The sequence below is a fragment of the Gadus chalcogrammus genome, chromosome 18, assembly GCF_026213295.1.
Source record: "Gadus chalcogrammus isolate NIFS_2021 chromosome 18, NIFS_Gcha_1.0, whole genome shotgun sequence".
In the NCBI taxonomy this organism is placed as follows: Eukaryota; Metazoa; Chordata; class Actinopteri; order Gadiformes; family Gadidae; genus Gadus; species Gadus chalcogrammus.
Window position 1 is genome coordinate 17,924,941 of NC_079429.1, and position 18,166 is coordinate 17,943,106.

The following is an 18,166-nucleotide window of genomic DNA, read 5'->3' on the forward strand; positions in this document are numbered from 1 at the left end:
ATGAAGAGAACACTTTCATGATCAGGGAGAAGGGACAGAACCTTCTTTGCCCGCCCAGCCACTGAAGGAGATGGTTTTGGGGAGCGGTCAGGACTGGCCATGTCCTCAAAGTGAGCCACCAAGACTCGGTGGCTGTTACACACGATCTGAAACAATAGTTAAGTCAAAGATGTTCATATTCGTTCGTAAGTTGAACAGCCAGGTAAATGCCAAATGCAACTTGTGACATAAGCATATAATGATTAAATAATGGTTTGTTTAATACCTTTATGGCACGATCGACAGCCATCGAGCACCACAGAGTGTAGTGGGCCTCAGGACCTTCTCCTCCAGTGCCTCAGCGATTTCATGAAGCTCCCTTATGGCTTTAGGGGAGAAGTGGTATTGGTCATACAGATGAACCAACACCTCCTGTAAATTGGCCATCTTGGGGTGTTCCTTAATCGCCCCCACCACACCCAGCTCCAGTCTGTGGGCTGTGCAATGAATGGATACCAAATGCTCCACTTCTTGTTTGAGTCGGGCTGCCACTCCCGATTTGGATCCCAGGTTGACTGTAGCGCCATCACTGCCAAACCCAACCAGCCTGGCCTTCCAGTCCCTCACCCCTGCCTCCTCCATGCCTACAATAGAAGCACATTATTTCTGGACATGAAAAACGGTACATGTGACTTTTTTACTAGATAGCCTTTACATAAGTTACTTTACAAAGAATATCAAATACTTCACTGCTACACAAATGTACTCACAGGTTTCAACAGCCTCCAAGACACCCGCTGCATGAGCATGTCGAACTTCATGGATCCCCACGTAAATATTCTTGGGTCCCCCTGCAGCCAAGAGCCTTTAAATACCACTTCATTCTCCATCTTGGCAGTATCTGTGGCTCCATCAATCATGATGGAGAGATAGGTTGCTTGGTTGATGGTCTCCATTTGCTTCTCCCGCTCCATCTCATAAATCCCTCCAAGGAATCTAATTAAATAAGAATAACATTTACATAGACTGTTTTATCCAAAGTCGTTGGATATCTATTTATATTCTAAATGTTTTGATTGATGCTATTAAGCAGAATTAATTATGAATGTTTAAATAAATAAATACAATTTATTTATATGGTATATGTATAAGTAATGATGAATTGCTATCAGATATTTAGTCTATCAATATATATTTTTAGAACAAATAAATTGCTCGTGTTATTGCTGTTATAGCAATCCGACACCTTGCCGCCTGTTATGGCAACCAGGGCACGGAGGTGGGGGAATTCGGTGAACGGCTGCTCTCTTTTTGCCACATAATATGTAATGTGCATATTATTCAACATCTTCTCCAAGAGTTTTTCCTCCATTCGGAGAACACCCCTCATGACCGGAGGCATCGGTGCGTTACCTCCAAGTGATGCCCGTTGATGCGCGCTCTCACATAGGAGATGACGCTTACTCTGGCCGTGTGATTTCAAAATAGGATGTCTAAATGACTGGCATCCATTAAACAATGATGATGTTCTGTAAATACAATTAAATTCCAGTAAATGTTTATGACAGCTTAATACTTTGGCTATGTTTACCCGTAGTTGTAAAATAGAAGTCTTACCTGTCGGCGATGGCAGGGAACTCAATGCACACTTTGCATAGGAGAACAACATTTTCTGAATTGTGCTGCACCCATGGAAATTCCACGTTCCAGTCGTCAACAAATTTACGTTTACGATTTAATTCGTATATTTTCGGATTGCTTGGTATGCCTACTGCTGAAGCGTGAACGGGCGTGAACGGGCACACCTAACGGTCACATCGTGTCATCACGTGATTTCGGTCCACCATTCCAACCTATTATCGCCCAGTTATATGTAGACCGGCATGCTTTTATCTGGATTTTATGCACTTGTACGTAACTAAATGTCCAAGGTAATAGCAAAGATATGTATTTTTAAAACGTTCACGTTTCTTGTAGGCCTAACTGAAGAACCACAATCACATTTATAGCGGGATCAGGCATGATATAAAGCCTACGTGATTAAGGGAGGTATTATAGTAGCCTATTCCATATTTATTTGGGACTGATTAGAGCTCACTGACTTCCTTTTATCTGCAGCTTACATTTTTATTACTCTGAAATCACTTTCTGGTCAGTAGATGAACAGCACCAAGACGGCAATTACAGACAGAGACCTTTTCTTCGCTTTATTATCTCATTTGTTGGACAACCTTAAACCCGACCAGGTGCCTGACAAAAGAAGGAATAACGATAGGCCTACTAAACACTATGAGACTGATTAGTTTAGCTCCGATTTCAGCACCGACCAACAGGTAGCCAGCGTAACTGCCCGCACACACCCGCAGGCTGCTGGAGAGGAGGAAGAGAGAGAGGGCGCTGCTGCTGGCTGCCGCACGCGCGAACAATTGCAAATATAACAATTTTGTGTGATTTGGCGGAAAAAACGGTTGTTTTGCCGTTTTTAAAAAAACGTCAATAAATAGCCTTTTTAATAACAAACCCTCAAAAATCCGCTTGCACATTCGGGCAACCAGAAAAAATCTCAATTTGCCCAAATATTTTTTTTAGTTGCTCCAGGCAAGTGGGCAACCGTTAGTGTCAATGGCTGTGTAGGAGTTTTTCTTTTGGAATAGAGCAGGAGGAAAAGCAGGATGGCACTTAAGAAGGAGAATATGATTAGATGTTAGTACTTCAACATTACATTCATCTTCAGAGACATTGGTGATGGGGAGACTGTTTAGAATGGATTCTACTTCACAGAAAAGTGTTCACTCAAACCTTCATCACTCAGCATTTGTTCTTTGGTAATGGAGTGTAAAATTTGCCTTACCATATGGATCAGCTTCTCCCCGACCCCATCATGGTGTGAGGCTGCAGGTGGATTAAAGGTCCACTGGAATCCATTCTGGAGAATTGTGTTCAGAATTATTTTGCAAATTCTTTCCAAAATAGAGCATTTATGTGGATTTTGGATTTATTTATCCTTTCAGGGAAAAAATTCTAAAAGATGCGACTGAGCTTTTCTTTTGCAAGCACTTTTCCATATAGCAGGTCTGAACATCGCTGACAAAGAAAAAGGTAGCATGAATTATAGGAAGGGGCCTTGGCAGCATGCAGTGCTCATAATCATTATTTTCTGGCAAAATGTCATCATTTTAGGCCATCACCAGTTTAGCCCCTGATAGTTAACTTATTTTGCATTCCAGTCGTCAACAAATTTACGTCATCTTTTTGGGCCATCACAAGTTAGCTAACTTATTTTGCATTCTTAAACATTGCTCTTGTTGCTATAAAACCAATATTTAGTAACTAAGTCAACTAAGCAAAACGTCAATATTTTACCTTTGACCCCTCTACACACCTTAAGGCACAAAATTCCAGAGGTGGAAAGAGTACTAAAATATTTTACTCAAGTACAAGTACTGTTACTCTGTTGAAATTGTACTCAAGTACGAGTAAATTTACCGGACAAAAAATCTACTCAAGTAAAAGTAAAAAGTAAATAATTTAAAATGTACTTTAAGTAAAAGTAAAAAGTTACTTTTTTACAATCAGTGTTTTCTGCCTCTACTGTGATGTGCAAAAGCCCACCTGGGAAATCGAAAGCCCACCTGGCAAATTCCCATTGTCATTGTGACACAGCACACAGTGCTCAGTCACTGCACACAACAAAATTGCATTTATGCCTCACCCATGCAAGGGAGCAGCCCCAAATGGCAAAATGACTACTCACGGTAAAATCATTTCCAAAACACATTTCTTTTTATTTAAAAAAGTGCTACATAAACTACATAGTGCTACATTCAGCAAAAAGTGCTTTTGCACTGACTGTGGTTTCATTTCAGTTTCAACTCGCCAATAAACATTCCACAGAAACATCTAACATCTTAACAGAACATCTTCAATATTGTATTACAGTATTAGCAGTACCATACACAGTTTTCGGGATATGGCTAGCTTGTTGTCAGTTTAAACCTGGAAAGGCACGAGAAACATGACTTACCTCAACGTGCTTTCGGAGATTCGACGTCGAATTCTTGTAAGCTGATATGTTGGACCTCTTCGGCACACATAGTTTACATTGCATGATATAGCTTTCTCCATGTTTCTCCACGAAGCTGAACATGTTTTCAAGATAGGGCCAGGGGTGCACTAGGTTAGAGGATGAACGGCTCGTGTTGGTCTCCTCTGAAGTAGCAGGTGAATCTCCATCGTCTGCCTCCATGTCAGCCATCATCGTTTGAGTGAGAGACAGATCGTACGCGCCAACACTCTTTATAAAAGAACTAGGTTCTAGGCTAGAATTCTAGAGCTGCCGGCGCGCAGGGGCACAACGTTCCGTTTTTTACATCCCATAATTCATTACCAGAACACGTTTTTTTTGTTTCAGTGAGATCTTTTTTTACTCAGTAACGTAAAATGTACCGAAGTACATTACTCCAAAGAAAATGTACTTAAGTAAAAGTAAAATTACACATTTTAAAAAGTAGTTAAAAAAGTACAAGTACACAAAAAAGCTACTCAATTACAGTAACGCGAGTAATGTAATTCGTTACTTTCCACCTCTGCAAAATTCCATCTCAATCCTAGAAGAAATGTGGAACTTGAAACTACCCGCTGTTATATGCCCATTTACTCTGCTGTTGGAGGCCACAGCCCCTTTTCCTGCCCTTTTGAGATAGCTATAGAGGCCAAAATGTATACGCAGGTTTCCCGGTGACCCGGGAACAACATTCCTGAGATTGGAGTTCTAGCGCTAACAGAAAAAAGTTTTCCCAAATGGGCTGTCTTTTTGACAAAGGCTCGAGCCTCGAAGATGCAAAACTTATGGTCATCTATGTCATTTCACGTAAAATAAAAACAGAGTTTTCTTCTTGTTAGCAATGCTTCATATAGTAGGTCTGAAGATCACTTCAATTGCTTGAACACATTCTGCAAAATTTGGCTCATTGTGTCAAAACTCAACACACAAGCAAATAAGACACAACACTGGGAAATAAACCATTCACATCTATGTCAAATTGAAACTCGGCTATCGAAACCTAACAATTCTTTCTAAAAATGGCACACTGATGTCAAAATTATTATTTTTTATTATTATTTACTTGTTTGAAATAAAAACTTTTTCAATTCAAAATGATACACACTTGCATCATATGAATACACTTTCAGATCAGCAGCAACACACTGGTCTACTTTATATAAAACACTGCAGTCTTTCATGTTCACTGTTTTTATTCAGTTTCACAGAGGGCACGTTTTCACCACAACCAAAAGATCAAATATTAAATACTGTACATTGCAGTACTGTACATTACAGTGCAGTAAATACAGCTTGAGCAAAAATAAAACAAATAAACCCTACTGTACTGTAAAACACAGAAAAACACATGTGTGTGGGTGGGCTTATGGATCCTGCCGTCTGTTGGGGTCTGGCCATAGGCTATCATCAACACCACAAGCAATGTTTTCTCCCGCTAGGCATCGGGGAAAATATTGCCTTGTATGCCGAATCCATCCATGGATTGACCCTAAGTCGATGTCTCCGCAGGCCTGTTCCATTGCCTGCAGAAGAGGCATGCGAGCATGTGGTTGGCGGTCATATACGCGCCATCTCCAAGCCGAAAAAAATTATTCTATGGGGTTTAGAAATGGTGTGTAAGGGGGCAAGTATAGGACTTCAAATTGATGATGGTTGGTGAACCAGTTGCGGACCAGAGCAGCCCGATGGAAACTAACATTATCCCAGACAACAACAAACCTGGGCTGCTCTGGTCCGTCCTGTACAGCTGCATCGTGAAGTGAATCCAGAAATGTTATCATATGTTTGGTATTGAAGGGACCTAGTTTTTTGCTTGATGGTGCAGTAGCCCTTGAAGGCTTATTGCAGCACACAATGAGATATTTCCCCCGCGCTGCCCCGGGACTTGCACAATTGCCCTATGGCCAATCATGTTACGACCCCATCGTCTTGTTTTGCTGAGGTTGATTCCAGCGTCAATGAAAATAAATTCATGAGGCTGTGCAGCTCCATCCATCTCCAAAATGCTCTGTAACAAAACAAAATACATGTAATACATATTTTGGATGGCATTGCTCAAAACACTCAACTACTGTACTACACATACACAACCCCCACCCCATCAAACTTGGTTCTTCTCTGAATGTATATATGTGGTACTGATACGATGGCACATATTCAGCTGTAACTGGATGACACCAATACTGTATTGTAAATGTAAAGGACTGTAACACTTACCTGTACATATTCACGTCAAAGTATTTTGACCCTGACACTGTTCCTCTCAAATGGGACAATTGCTTCATTGTAATCTGGTGCTTTACCAAGATGAGTCTGATAGTGGAACTGCTTACTCGCTCTATGTTATTGAATACTTCTCTATTTGCAAGTATTTGTTGCTGTAGCTGGTTGAGACGGATGGATTGTTTGCTCTGACCAGGTCCACAATGGCAACTTCCTGCTGTTGGGTGAACAGGCGTTGGCGTCCGCCCCCAGAAGGACTTCTAGTCATTCTATAGAAAAAAGCAACCACAAAATGTTACTGTATTGGTTTGCTTCTTTTTTTTACAGAACTGTATATACTGTACTTTACTGTATATACCATAGAAAGTACTGAAACATCTCAATGTAGGTAATCACAGTCTGTCACAAAACTACCACTTTATTTAAAAAAGGAGCATTAGCCACCCTGCAATACAGTACATGTGATATGGTAAAGTACTGCAAATACTCTAGATACAGTCTGAGTAGAGTAGAATCAGTAGAGAGTTGAAGACATACCTGTTTTCCAGTCAGAATGTCCTCATTATGGATGAAACTATGAAACGGCTTAGATTAGGGTGGACTCTCTGCCCAGCTTCCCTCGAAGCCAGACCATGGTTTATGACATGGTCCACCAAAGTTGCTCTAATGTCATCGGAAATAATGTTCCATGCACGGCCTCTTCCACCACGTCCTCCTCTATGTCTATGTCTCTGTCCTCCTCTTCCTCCTCTACCTTTGCCTCTTGCTCTTCCTGCATCTATGCTTGCAAAGTTTTCAAAATGGCTTAACTGAGGCCTTTTTGTAGCTGGCTGATTGGTGTTCAGTTTTGGAAGAAAGTGTTTTCAGGTGTGTATGTAAGTATTTTCAATTAACCAATGTGTTTAGGAATAGATGTGTTTTCCCAATGGTACAATGAGACGTAATTTTTGAATTAAGTGTCTTATGTATGAAATAGTGTGTAGTGTGCAGGAGCAAGTGTGTTGCAGCAAGGAGCAAGTGTGTTGCACAATTGCAACTAAAGTGCAAAGCAGCGCTTTTGTTTAAGGAATGGTTACATGTGTTTAAGGTATAGAAACAAAAACTTCAAGTTGTGTTACTTTGGTCTAAGCATGTGTCTATAGTGTTCAAGCAATTGAAAAAAACTGCAAACAGAGTTTGTTAAGTAAAAGGTAGCATGAATCATAGTAAGGTGCCTGGGCGCCATGCAGTGCACATTTTCTTTATTTTATTTTATTTTCACCTTTTTGGGCCATCACCAGTTTGCACCCCTATATTACGAATAGTATGCCTCATCATAATATTTTGGATATGATTCATATATATATGATCAGATCATCAGGGGGATTCTCCAATAATCGTATGACCGTGAATGCGGGGTTCTGAATTAGACTTTGTGTCGTCTGTGAGGACTGGGCCTTGCCTGGCACAAACCAAACGCTGGAATGCTTTTCCAAAACTCTGGTGGTCTGAGCGTTACGGCGTTGACCAAAGGAGCCCCTGTGGCAAAGGAAGAACAACCGCTAAAAATGAATTATATAAATTCTGTAATCGTCCGAGAGCGAGAAGGTCGCCAGTGAAGCGGGGGTATACAAACAGAATGAATGGCAAGCAGATGGGTTCCAGCGAGAGCCTGAGCTGCTTCACCGGGGCTTGTATACACAAACAAAGCAATCAGAACAAAACACATGTCATGACTTCCCCACTACCTCGTCTTTAAGGCAAAGTATTCCTGACGGTTTTAGAGTCAGGGTGTACACAAACAGACATTGTGTGTGTGTGTGTGTGTGTGTGTGTGTGTGTGCGTGTGCGTGTGCGTGTGTGTGAGAGAGGGTAGAGCAACAAGCATGAGTTTTTATACTTGAACCATCTCTCCGCCCCTCCGACGGCACACACACATACAACCCTCCCCCCCAACCTCCCTTGTCCTGTCTCTCTCTCTCTCTCTCTCTCTCTCTCTCTCTCTCTCTCTCTCTCACAATATGCCTCTCCCCCATTATGCAACTCAACACCACACAGTAGGGCTCCCTCCCACCCACCGTCAGCCTATTGCGAGACAGGAACACTACGGGGGAAGGCTGCCTACTTCTCACCACCGCTTAGATTTAAGGTAAGCCACCGTTCTTAAAGTTCTTAGACTCTACCTTCAGTGGATCTGGAAATAAGCCATGCTCTTGTTGACCACAGCCCGTGTATTGGACGTTCGTTTCTCTGACATCAGGTTTTGGAGGGAAAACAGGATATGCGCAATAACGGGTGCATGCAAGTCCAAAGGAGGCATTGCTTTCAGCCTAGCGGCGGGTAGATTAACTCAGTGGTATGAGGCCTTTTGCGTGACTGAGGCTGATTTTTATCTGGTGTGCTGGAGATTGCTGGCACCACAAACCGTCCTGTTTGTTTAATTTTTGATCTTGAAAAACACTGTAACAAATCTGTACACAGTATGTCTGTATTTAAAGCTCACAAAGTTGGGCTAACTTTCCTTAATATTCAGAGTAATACTCTATAGTATTAACTGAGTTAAATGTGAGTTTACCTAGTTTATTTCAGCAAATAATTGTATATTTAAGTGTACTGCCTTTTTGTGCTATGATTATATTTAAATTTTTATTTTATCATTGTATTTATATTATTTGCAATCATCAGTTTACTTTTATTAGTTACTATTCAGCTTGTATGTAATGATTAACTATGGCTGTAATGGTCATATGAGGGCATTTCCTTTGTTATCAAGATAGTCTACAATTGAACAGCCGGCTGGAGATTCAAGGCTTCTTAAAGGAGACATATTACACCACCAGGTGTGAGTGTGATTAGCCTTACAAGCCGCAGATTTTCGAAACGGCTTGTAAGGCTAATCACACTCACACCTGGTGGTATAATATGTCTCCTTTAAGGAAACAGTATCATTAACTAGACTAGAATCTCCTGAAGCACACAGCTAGCAAGACAGTTTCAGCTTAAAATAAGCATTGCATTCTTTATTTTCTCAATCCCCAGAGTTGGATTATGGGGCTCCTTCCAGGGTTTAGCTGTGTGGTTCTCCCCATGGCGCTGGCCCTCCTGTCTGCTGCTAGTGTCCAGGGTGGTAAAGTCCTGGTGTTCCCAGTGGACGGCAGCCATTGGATCAACATGAACCTGCTGATCGAGGGTCTCCACGGCAGGGGTCACGAGGTCACGGTGGTCCGCACGTCAACCAGCTGGTACATCAAGGAGCAGTCCCCCCACTACACCTCCATCACCATCTCCCTGTCTGAAGCCATGAACCTGGAAAACCAGGACTTCTTCGTGGAGTTCCTGTCCAAGATGCTGGCCCTCCAGAAAGAGGGAGCGACCGTGTTGGCCTTTGTCTCCTTCTACAGCCAGATGCTGACAACGCTGTCCGGTATTCACCACCAGGCTTGCCAGGTCGCCGTGAAGATGTTCGAAGACAAGGCGTTGATGCAGAGCCTGCGAGACGCCCAGTATGACGTGGTCCTGATGGATCCAGGTCTGCCCATCGGGGTTCTCTTGGCTCATGAGCTCAAACTCCCCACAGTTTTTAACGTTCGGTGGATCACCAGCGGAGAGGGACACTTTGTGGTCGCGCCCTCGCCCGTTTCTTACGTTCCCACTAGCGGTTGTGCAGTGACGGACAAGATGACCTTCCCGGAGAGGGTCAAAAACATGTTCCATTTCATGCTGAACATAGTCATCGATAAAATGGTGGTGAGCCCTCACTACAATCTACTGGCCGAGAAGTATCTAGAACCTGGGACCAATTTCTACCAACTCCTACAGGGAGCGCACATCTGGCTCATGAGGGTGGACTTTGTCTTTGAGTTCCCCAGACCTACCATGCCAAACATCATCTACGTTGGCGGCTTCCAGTGTAAACCCTCAAAGCCTCTGCCTGCTGATCTGGAGGACTTCGTCCAGAGCTCAGGGGAACACGGTGTGATCGTGATGTCACTGGGTTCCTTGGTCAAAGGCCTGCCCGTTGAGATCACCAACCAGATTGCCACTGCCTTCGCACAGCTTCCCCAGAAGGTCATCTGGAGGCTCCCCGGAGAGCCGCCGAGCACCTTGGGAAACAACACCATGCTGGTGAAATGGTTGCCTCAGAACGACCTTCTCGGCCACCCCAAGGTCAAAGCGTTTGTCGCCCACGGGGGGACCAACGGCATCTATGAGGCCTTATACCACAAGGTGCCCATCGTGGGCATACCCCTGCTTTTCGACCAGTTTGAGAACATCTTGAGGCTGGAAGTGCGCGGTGCTGCTAAGGGAGTGGACGTCACCAAACTCACCAGCCAGAACTTTGTCGAAACACTACAAGAGGTTCTACATGATCCTTCCTACAGGGACAGCATGAAGCGGTTGTCGGACCTCCACCGGGACAAGCCCATGCACCCTCTGGACACTGCCCTCTTTTGGATAGAGTTTGTAATGCGGAACAAGGGAGCCGCCCACTTGTGTACTGAGTCCTATAAATTGCCTTGGTACTCGTATCATTCATTGGACGTTATGTGCCTGCTGGTGGCTGTGCTGTTCCTGTTGGTAGCGGTCATAGTTCTCTCAATTTATTATATTTGTTCTAAACTGTGCAGGAGAAAGCAGAAGCTAGAGTGATATGTTTGGCTGTTTAACTGTTTGTAGGAGGCGAGCATCCAAAAAACGGATGCCATGTGTATTCTGATAGATCGTGGTCATCAACCTTTTTAAGCCCAAGATCTCTGACCTCGACCTGTGTGAAAGGCAAGATCTACCTATTGAAGACTTGAGAAAAAACAACAGACAGCGCAGAATGTATTTCCAATTAAAGGCCTTTTATTGAGTCTAATTGTATGAATTACATATAATTCTTTGCTCAGCTTTTTTTAATGCAATCTATCAAAACTAACTGAAAACAAAGATAAAGCCATGTGCCCTATTTCCCATTTATAATATTGTACAACTGTACCACAACACACACAAATTCTACAGACTTGCAGTGGACAGATATTGAAGTGTAATTAACAGTTTTGCTTACCCAATAACCACATGGAAGTTAACAAATGTATGCTTCACATTTTAGAAAGTGGAACTGTAATGCGTATTAATAAAATTCTCAGTGCAATTAAGTAAGCGCCATGTCCCATCTAAAGCAGCATCACCTCGCAACGCCATCTAAAGGCAAAACTCTGGCAGTCATGTTACTCAAATTAGTGTGATGGCTGTGACTGAATACTGTCAGTGAGTGCCTTGAAGTCTGGCTCATACTTACAGACAGCCAGCCTGAGTCAGTGAGGTGTCGGTCTGTAAGGCGGCTCCTGTACTTTGATTTGATTATTTTCATTTGTGAAAACGCCATTTCACAAAGATGAGTAGATCCAAAGTAGGCTCTCACTATTAGTGCACATGCAGTGAGGAGAGGATACTTCTCTTTGCTGACCAGTCCCCAAAAGTCACTGTCCCTTGATCTGTTTTTCAGCACTTTGACATTTTGCAAATCAACCATCTCCATGTCAACTCCACTTGGCAAAGCAAATACCTGCTGGAATCTGTCTGCTACCTGTTCTATACCAATGAGCAGAAATGGGTTTGTGAGGAGTGCAACAATATCTTCCATGACGTCTAACTCAACAAAACTCAGATTTAACTCAGTTGTCACTTTGTCCAGCTCGGCACAGTTCTGCTCAGGGTTAAAAAAAACTTTTATTTTAATGGCGTGTAACATTTTCTCCAAGTTTGGGAAGTGGGTCAGCCTCTTGTTCTTTAGGTGTGTGGTCCAAACACCCAGCTTGGCCTTGAACCTATTCACTGCACAACTCATGTGGGGCAGGTGTCTGTCTTTTCCCTGCAGCTCGTTGTTGAGTGTGTTAAGTTTTGCCGTTAGGTCTGTCAAAAACCCCAGATCCAGTATCCACGCATCATCGGACAGTTCCTCGTGCTCCTCGTTCCTTGTTGACAAAAAAGTCTTTATCTCAGGCAGCAAGTCAACAATTCGCTGCAACACTTTGCCGCGACTCAACCCCCGGACTTCAGCGTGGAGAAGTAGGTCTCCGTGTGCGGCATCGAGCTCATCCAATAACGCCTTGAATAAGCGGTGCTGAAGCGCTTTCGCTCTAATCGAGTTTATCAGTTTGACCACCAGTGTCATGACATGGGAAAAGTTCAAGACTTTCCCAACCAAGGCCTGTTGATGGATAACAGTGATAATCCATGAATGCAGGAAATTTGGGGTCATTACGGCACAGCGCTATGAAACCTGCCCCACACCTCGCATTGCCGGGGCCCCATCAGTAGTAATGGCAACTAGTTTATTAATGGGGATGCCGTTTTCGTCGATATACTTTTTTTACTCCTGGTAAATGGCCTCCAGAGAGTGAGAGAGATGTGCTTGCAAAATGTATTATGAAAATGATTTTTTTATTTTAAAATTATTTTCGGGATCTACATGGGAAGCCTCAAAGATCGACCTGTCGATCGCGATCGACGGGTTGGCGACCAATGGTTTAGATGATCTGTTTCATCGATCATCTTAGTCACGTTAGTGAGTGAAATGTCAGAATATCTGCTCTGGTTGACTGCATCTCTTCCCTTATTAGCTCAGGGAATCCATCTTGCCTCCGAGTCACATTTGCACACACATTGTTGTCCTAACTCCACAACAGGTACAACAGAAAGCAGCAATTCTCAATGGCTGAATAACTCAGAGTTGGAGGAGGTTTTTTTTGGGGTTGTTTAGTATGTCGATCTTGCTCTCTTTTGCTCTCTCCTATTCCGACATAATCTTTAAATGGACAGCCGTAACCTCTGATAAGCCAATGGGATGATTGAATAACAAATACACAGTAAACATGGCCAGGGACGTTTGACCCACACAGGTTTCAGGGGTAGAGTTTGTATTGTTGAACAGTGTATACCATGTATTCCAGTCAACATAACAGGATTTATTTTTCAGTTGTTTAAAAACTCAAACCTAAAGAAAGTAACTACTACCTACAAAACTAGAAAGTACAATCTAAATAGTTAAATTCACAGATGAGGATTATTTTATTTATTTTTTTGATAAAGGCGGTTTGGCTCCAAATATATTCGGAGAATTGAATCTTTTGCCATATCTATTAAACTGTGGAAAAGCCTTTCCCAATCTCATTATAAGTTGAATAATTACCCATAGACATGAGTCAGGCAATTTTCTGTTAATCTTTCTATAACAAAAAATCACCTTGTAGGTTTCAACCTTTGGATGCAAAGCCCACAAAAGTCCCCTAACATCAAACACTCTTCTCACAAATCCACCGGTATTTATAATCACAAGAGCCATCCATCCAGGAGGATAGATCTTCCTCTTTGTTGTCAATGTGTCCGCAGTCTTCTCCATGAGGGTTCTCAGAGCTCCAATCATCAGGTTCTGTTCCGGTGCCGGCTCGGATCAGCCAGAACCTACAGGGAACAATAAGCAATACGCTGTAGGACAGGATTTGACAGTACGAGGCATTTATAGAGCACGTTTACAACACAAATCGACAGGACAATCATTGAAATATAAAAAATAGTAATTATTAACTTATATCTACAATTATAGGGCAGAGTAGTGCAGCCTAACCTTTAGGCCTAGTCACCCATGAGCCAGATGCTCAACCATAAACATTAACAAAGGTTAAAGTGCCAATACATTTTTGAAATGGGACACTAGAACACATTGTGCCGTAGACGCTTGACTCAGACTTCTAAATACTGCCTGTATAACTGGGCATCTCACTTTCTTTTGTTTCATATTTGTTTCGACCAATCACTTGCTAGAGGGGGGGATCTGTAAACGCGGGAGTTTTAACTTACTGTAGATCTGGGGAGAGGAGGCTACCGTCCACCCACACCCACCGGCCCTCCTCCTCGGTGTCTGAGACCCCGATCCACAGCCTGGCTACCCTCTGCTCGGGCCTCCGACTGGCAGCCACAACAAAAGACTGAGGAAGGAGACAGAGAGGGGAAAACACATGGATTTAGATCTGTAAAAAAACAAGGCATACAATAGGGTGGACCTGTGGATTACAAGGGAAACCGCTTATGTTTACAAGAATGAAAACCTGCATCCTGTTGTGTCTGCTTCTAACTTGCAGAAGACTTGATCTGATCTGGATAAAGGACTTGGTAAAGAATTATAGTTTTTTTTAGGATGCAGTAGTATTCGATTCTGCTCGAATTCTGTATCAACATGTGAATGTTATTAGACAGTAAGCCCCAAAATAACCTTTTTTCTGTGAAAGACTATGCGGTTTGGGTCTCACAAAGTGTTAGGGAACATTTCTGTGTTCTTATTTTACTAAAATGTAAAAAGATGGTTACATGTGGGGAATTCTCTGTAAAATAAACAAGAAGTCCGGCAAAACCCTGGAGTAGTAGTTTTCAATCGGTTGTGTGTGTGTGTGTGTGTGTGTGTGTGTGTGTGTGTGTGTGTGTGTGTGTGTGTGTGTGTGTGTGTGTGTGTGTGTGTGTGTGTGTGTGTGTGTGTGTGTGTGTGTGTGTGTGTGTGTGTGTGTGTGTGTGTGAGTGATGTGAGCATCAGGGTAGACACTTTTTCAAATGTATTTTAATGGTTAATCAAGATCACATCTGGTGGCCAAATAGGGGCCGTTACATTTTGTAGATATAAGAGACCTCTTCAACCCCCCCCCCGCCCCCCCACGCCCTCGTTGTCGCTTTATACCTGCTCCTGCTTGGTGTTGACGACCAGGAGGTCGCCCCCTTGTGTCCGGCACCAGGCCCTGCTGGCCGGCCAGGTGAGCGTGCGGGACGAGAAGTAGTAGCACGTGGTCTGGAAAAGCCGCCAGTCCTCAGGACAGTTGTTACATACCCGCTCTTTGCAGAAAAGGATGAGAAAAAAAATCAATATAACGTAAATGCGCTGTCTATTTGGACATTGATTAGGCATGTTCATCAATAATATCATCAATATTGGATACACGTGTATTAGCTGACTGCCCACCCTAAACAGATATATTTTGGGAGGGAATTCTGCCATATAGCTACCATTTGTATTACTATTGACGACGGGGCAGTAGCGGTCCAGAGAGCGATACTCTTCCTCCATTGCGCGTAAGTCCACCAACATGGACTCCCTCTCCCCTGTTCTGCCCGTCTCTTTCCCCCTCGCATCTCGCCCCAGCAGGGCGCTCAGGTTGCGGTTCCGTTCTTGCAGCTCGGCGATGATGGAGTCTTCGACCTCCGGTTGTGCCTCACCATCTCCCCTGAGGATCGCATCTTCCTCCGCAATCCTCGCGGTGAGGTTCTCGATTTGTGCGCCGATTTCGGAGTTTAGTTGCACAAGTTCTTCCCTTTGGTCGTTGGCATGAAACAGCTCCTCCCGTAGAAAGGTGTTGCTGTCGGATAAGTTGAGCATTTGGGCTTCCAGCTCCGAGGTACTGAGGAGCAGAGAGGAGATGGTCTGGGACGAGGTCATGCTCATGTTTTCTAGAGCCGCGATGTACACCACCATCTGTCCGTGGTCTCGGAGCAGTGTGTCATAGGATGAGGTTTGTCTGGTCTGTTGGTCCTGAAGTTGGACGATGGATGAGGACAAGGCCCGGTTCTTGATCGTGAGGCGGGCAGATGTTTGGTTGAGCTGTGTGCTCTGTTCCATAAGCCAGGTGTTGTTCTGCTGCAGGTGTTCGTTCTGTTCTCTGAGTTGGAGGTTGGCTTTGGTGGTGATGAGGTGGTGGTCACTCAGATTCTGAAGTTCCAAGAGAAGATCCTCCCTCCCTGGCTGGTTCTCCGACTTATGGTCTGAACAAAACACAGGTTCTAGTGTTATCGACTGCACCCCAATGATAAAACGTTCTAAATTGATTGGAGATAAGATATTACAGTCAATAGCTGTTTTGGTAGTTGCAGGCATATTAGGCTACCCATATTAATTTGACCTGTCCTAGGATACCTGTCCTCTGAATCAAATTAAAATCAATCTCTATTTTTTTCGATGACTTCTATATGAACTTTGATCATGCTTACTCACACAACATGGATAGAGCGACGCAGACGAGCAGCAGCGACCCGCAGACCGCAGACAGCGTCCTGACCGCGGCGGGAGGTCCGGGGCACAGCGCCTTCTGGTGGACTCGCTTACCACCAGGGGAACCTGGAGACGCACAAAGATTAGGATCCAGGATGATTCGACGCCTACTGTTTAACCAAATAAATAAATAACTTCATACAAAATAATTATGGTCATACTTATTCCCTTTATAAATGTAATGATGTTAGTTTTTATTACTATTATCAACATTTGTCGATTACTATTAGGCTACTATTAGGCTAAGTTGAATTATAATTCTTATTATGATTCTTATTATCATACACTAATGTAAATATCCACTAATAAGCGACAGTTGGGTTTCTTAAATGAGCAGGTAGCTATAGTTCTCGGTCCTTCAGTGGAGTGTTACCCCTCACCTGTGTGTGGGTCATGCTTGAAGGGGTTGATGGGACCCGACGACCTGCCGTTGAAACCCGGGATCCACTGCTGGCCCACCATCTTATCTCAGCCCTTCAGGACTACAAATCAGGCATACAAATCAGGTTCTAACAACACTAAAGGTATTACATATAGAACTTTAAGAATCGCTCATGTCTGCAGGCTATTGAAATACATAGTATATTACTACCAGCCGGCTGAGTATAAGTACTTAATAACTAATTTCGTTATGTTAGATGTTTAGCCATCAGGTAGGCCTACCAGCAACTCATCCTTCCTTCATGTAGGTTTACATTAGCATACCTGTAGCAAACTGAATTAAGGTGTGCATATATACGCACTCACATACATATATATATATATATAGAGAGAGAGAGAGAGAGAGAGAGAGAGAGAGAGAGAGAGAGAGAGAGAGAGAGAGAGAGAGAGAGAGAGAGATCAGCTTCTTAAACAGATGTAAAATAAAACAAAATACACATAATTTAGAAAGCGAAGGACTCACGTAGAGCTTGTACCTGTTGGCCTAAATGGAATTCTTGTTGTCCAGGTGAAACAAATGGCGGATAAATCAAGGAAAGTTATTGAGTTGTGGTTCCTTAAGGTTCAGACTGGGGAGTGGAGAGAGCTTGGGAAACAGAGGAGCTGTGGTGTGTCTCTTCTGATCTCCTTTAGACCTCTATAAGCCCTGTATCACAGACAGAGACACACACAAAGCTTAGTCTTTCATGTGGTCGTCTTATCTGCTCTGAAACAATGTGTGCTAATACCGAGAGGAACGAGGTGGTGGAGAAAGAGGGTCCAGCCCAGAGGAGGTGTGGGGGACTAGCCCTCCATTGTAATGGATCATTCAATGGATATGAGGCTGTTATATATCTACATTCATATGGTGACCTATTGCGTTTGTTCATTGATTCAGGCTTACATATTTCATTCATTACGATAACATTAATGAATTGAAGCCTGATCCCTTCCTTAAGGATTTAAATTGTTTATTATAGCCTATTATTCTTAGGCTGCATTGACGTTCAATTAAATACAAGATAGCTGTTCTGCCACCAGATGGCAGTAGGGTTTTCTTTAATGGTGCAGGCCTTCTATATCCAGGGGGTTTCATGGAGATGTTATGGTGGAAGGTTGGGGGTTAAGGATTGTCTTGATAAGATAGAGGAAGCTACAGGATGCAATAAATAACTTCCGTAGATAAAAAGCCATGACGCCAATAAACTCCGAAGGATCTCAACCCTGTGTGAAAAAGTGACCCGTAAATACTAATTTGTGTATCCTTTAATATTCATGCTTTAATTCTCGCAAAATAGGCAACTTATTGCCTTAATCATCCTGGCATGTTTGTTGGCAATTTGGATTCAAACTTCAGGTCAACGCTAAGTGTGGCTGCAGGAACCGCAGTCACAGGGAGAGAACCGGAGCAGATAACAGGCTGTTCT

General features: G+C 43.2%; 2 protein-coding genes across 3 annotated transcripts; one reads left to right on the plus strand and one right to left on the minus strand.

The window, feature by feature from the left end:
* Window positions 1–8,290: 8,290 nt before the first annotated feature.
* Window positions 8,291–11,412, plus strand: LOC130371262 (UDP-glucuronosyltransferase 2B15-like). 2 transcript variants are annotated; one of them, XM_056576980.1, is made up of 2 exons: window positions 8,291–8,393; window positions 9,284–11,412. In XM_056576980.1, exon 2 carries the CDS (start codon window positions 9,293–9,295, stop codon window positions 10,892–10,894), a length of 1,602 nt encoding a protein of 533 aa, XP_056432955.1. In that variant the 5' UTR covers window positions 8,291–8,393; window positions 9,284–9,292; the 3' UTR covers window positions 10,895–11,412. The 2 variants fall into 2 exon arrangements, with proteins under 2 accessions (XP_056432955.1, XP_056432956.1); XM_056576981.1 differs by lacking the exon at window positions 8,291–8,393 and adding an exon at window positions 8,454–8,600.
* Window positions 11,413–12,978: 1,566 nt separating this feature from the next.
* LOC130371054 (asialoglycoprotein receptor 1-like) lies at window positions 12,979–16,145 on the minus strand. The gene is made up of 4 exons (XM_056576681.1): window positions 15,281–16,145; window positions 14,958–15,109; window positions 14,090–14,217; window positions 12,979–13,693 (listed from the first exon to the last, which is right to left on the minus strand). The coding sequence occupies exons 1-4, from the start codon at window positions 16,143–16,145 to the stop codon at window positions 13,525–13,527; spliced, it is 1,314 nt and encodes a 437-aa protein (XP_056432656.1). The 3' UTR covers window positions 12,979–13,524.
* Window positions 16,146–18,166: the final 2,021 nt, after the last annotated feature.

What these genes read in the sequence shown, in the direction of transcription:
- LOC130371262 (XM_056576980.1), top strand. Translation starts at nt 9,293, where the DNA reads ATGGGGCTCCTTCCAGGGTTTAGCTGTGTGGTTCTCCCCATGGCGCTG.
- LOC130371054 (XM_056576681.1), bottom strand. Translation starts at nt 16,145, where the DNA reads ATGCCTGCAACTACCAAAACAGCTATTGACTGTAATATCTTATCTCCA. An exon ending in TCAACACCAAGCAGGAGCAG is followed by an intron (nt 14,218 to 14,957) that starts GTATAAAGCGAC and finishes CTCCTTCCTCAG; the next exon opens with TCTTTTGTTGTGGCTGCCAG. An exon ending in CTCCTCTCCCCAGATCTACA is followed by an intron (nt 13,694 to 14,089) that starts GTAAGTTAAAAC and finishes TGTTCCCTGTAG; the next exon opens with GTTCTGGCTGATCCGAGCCG.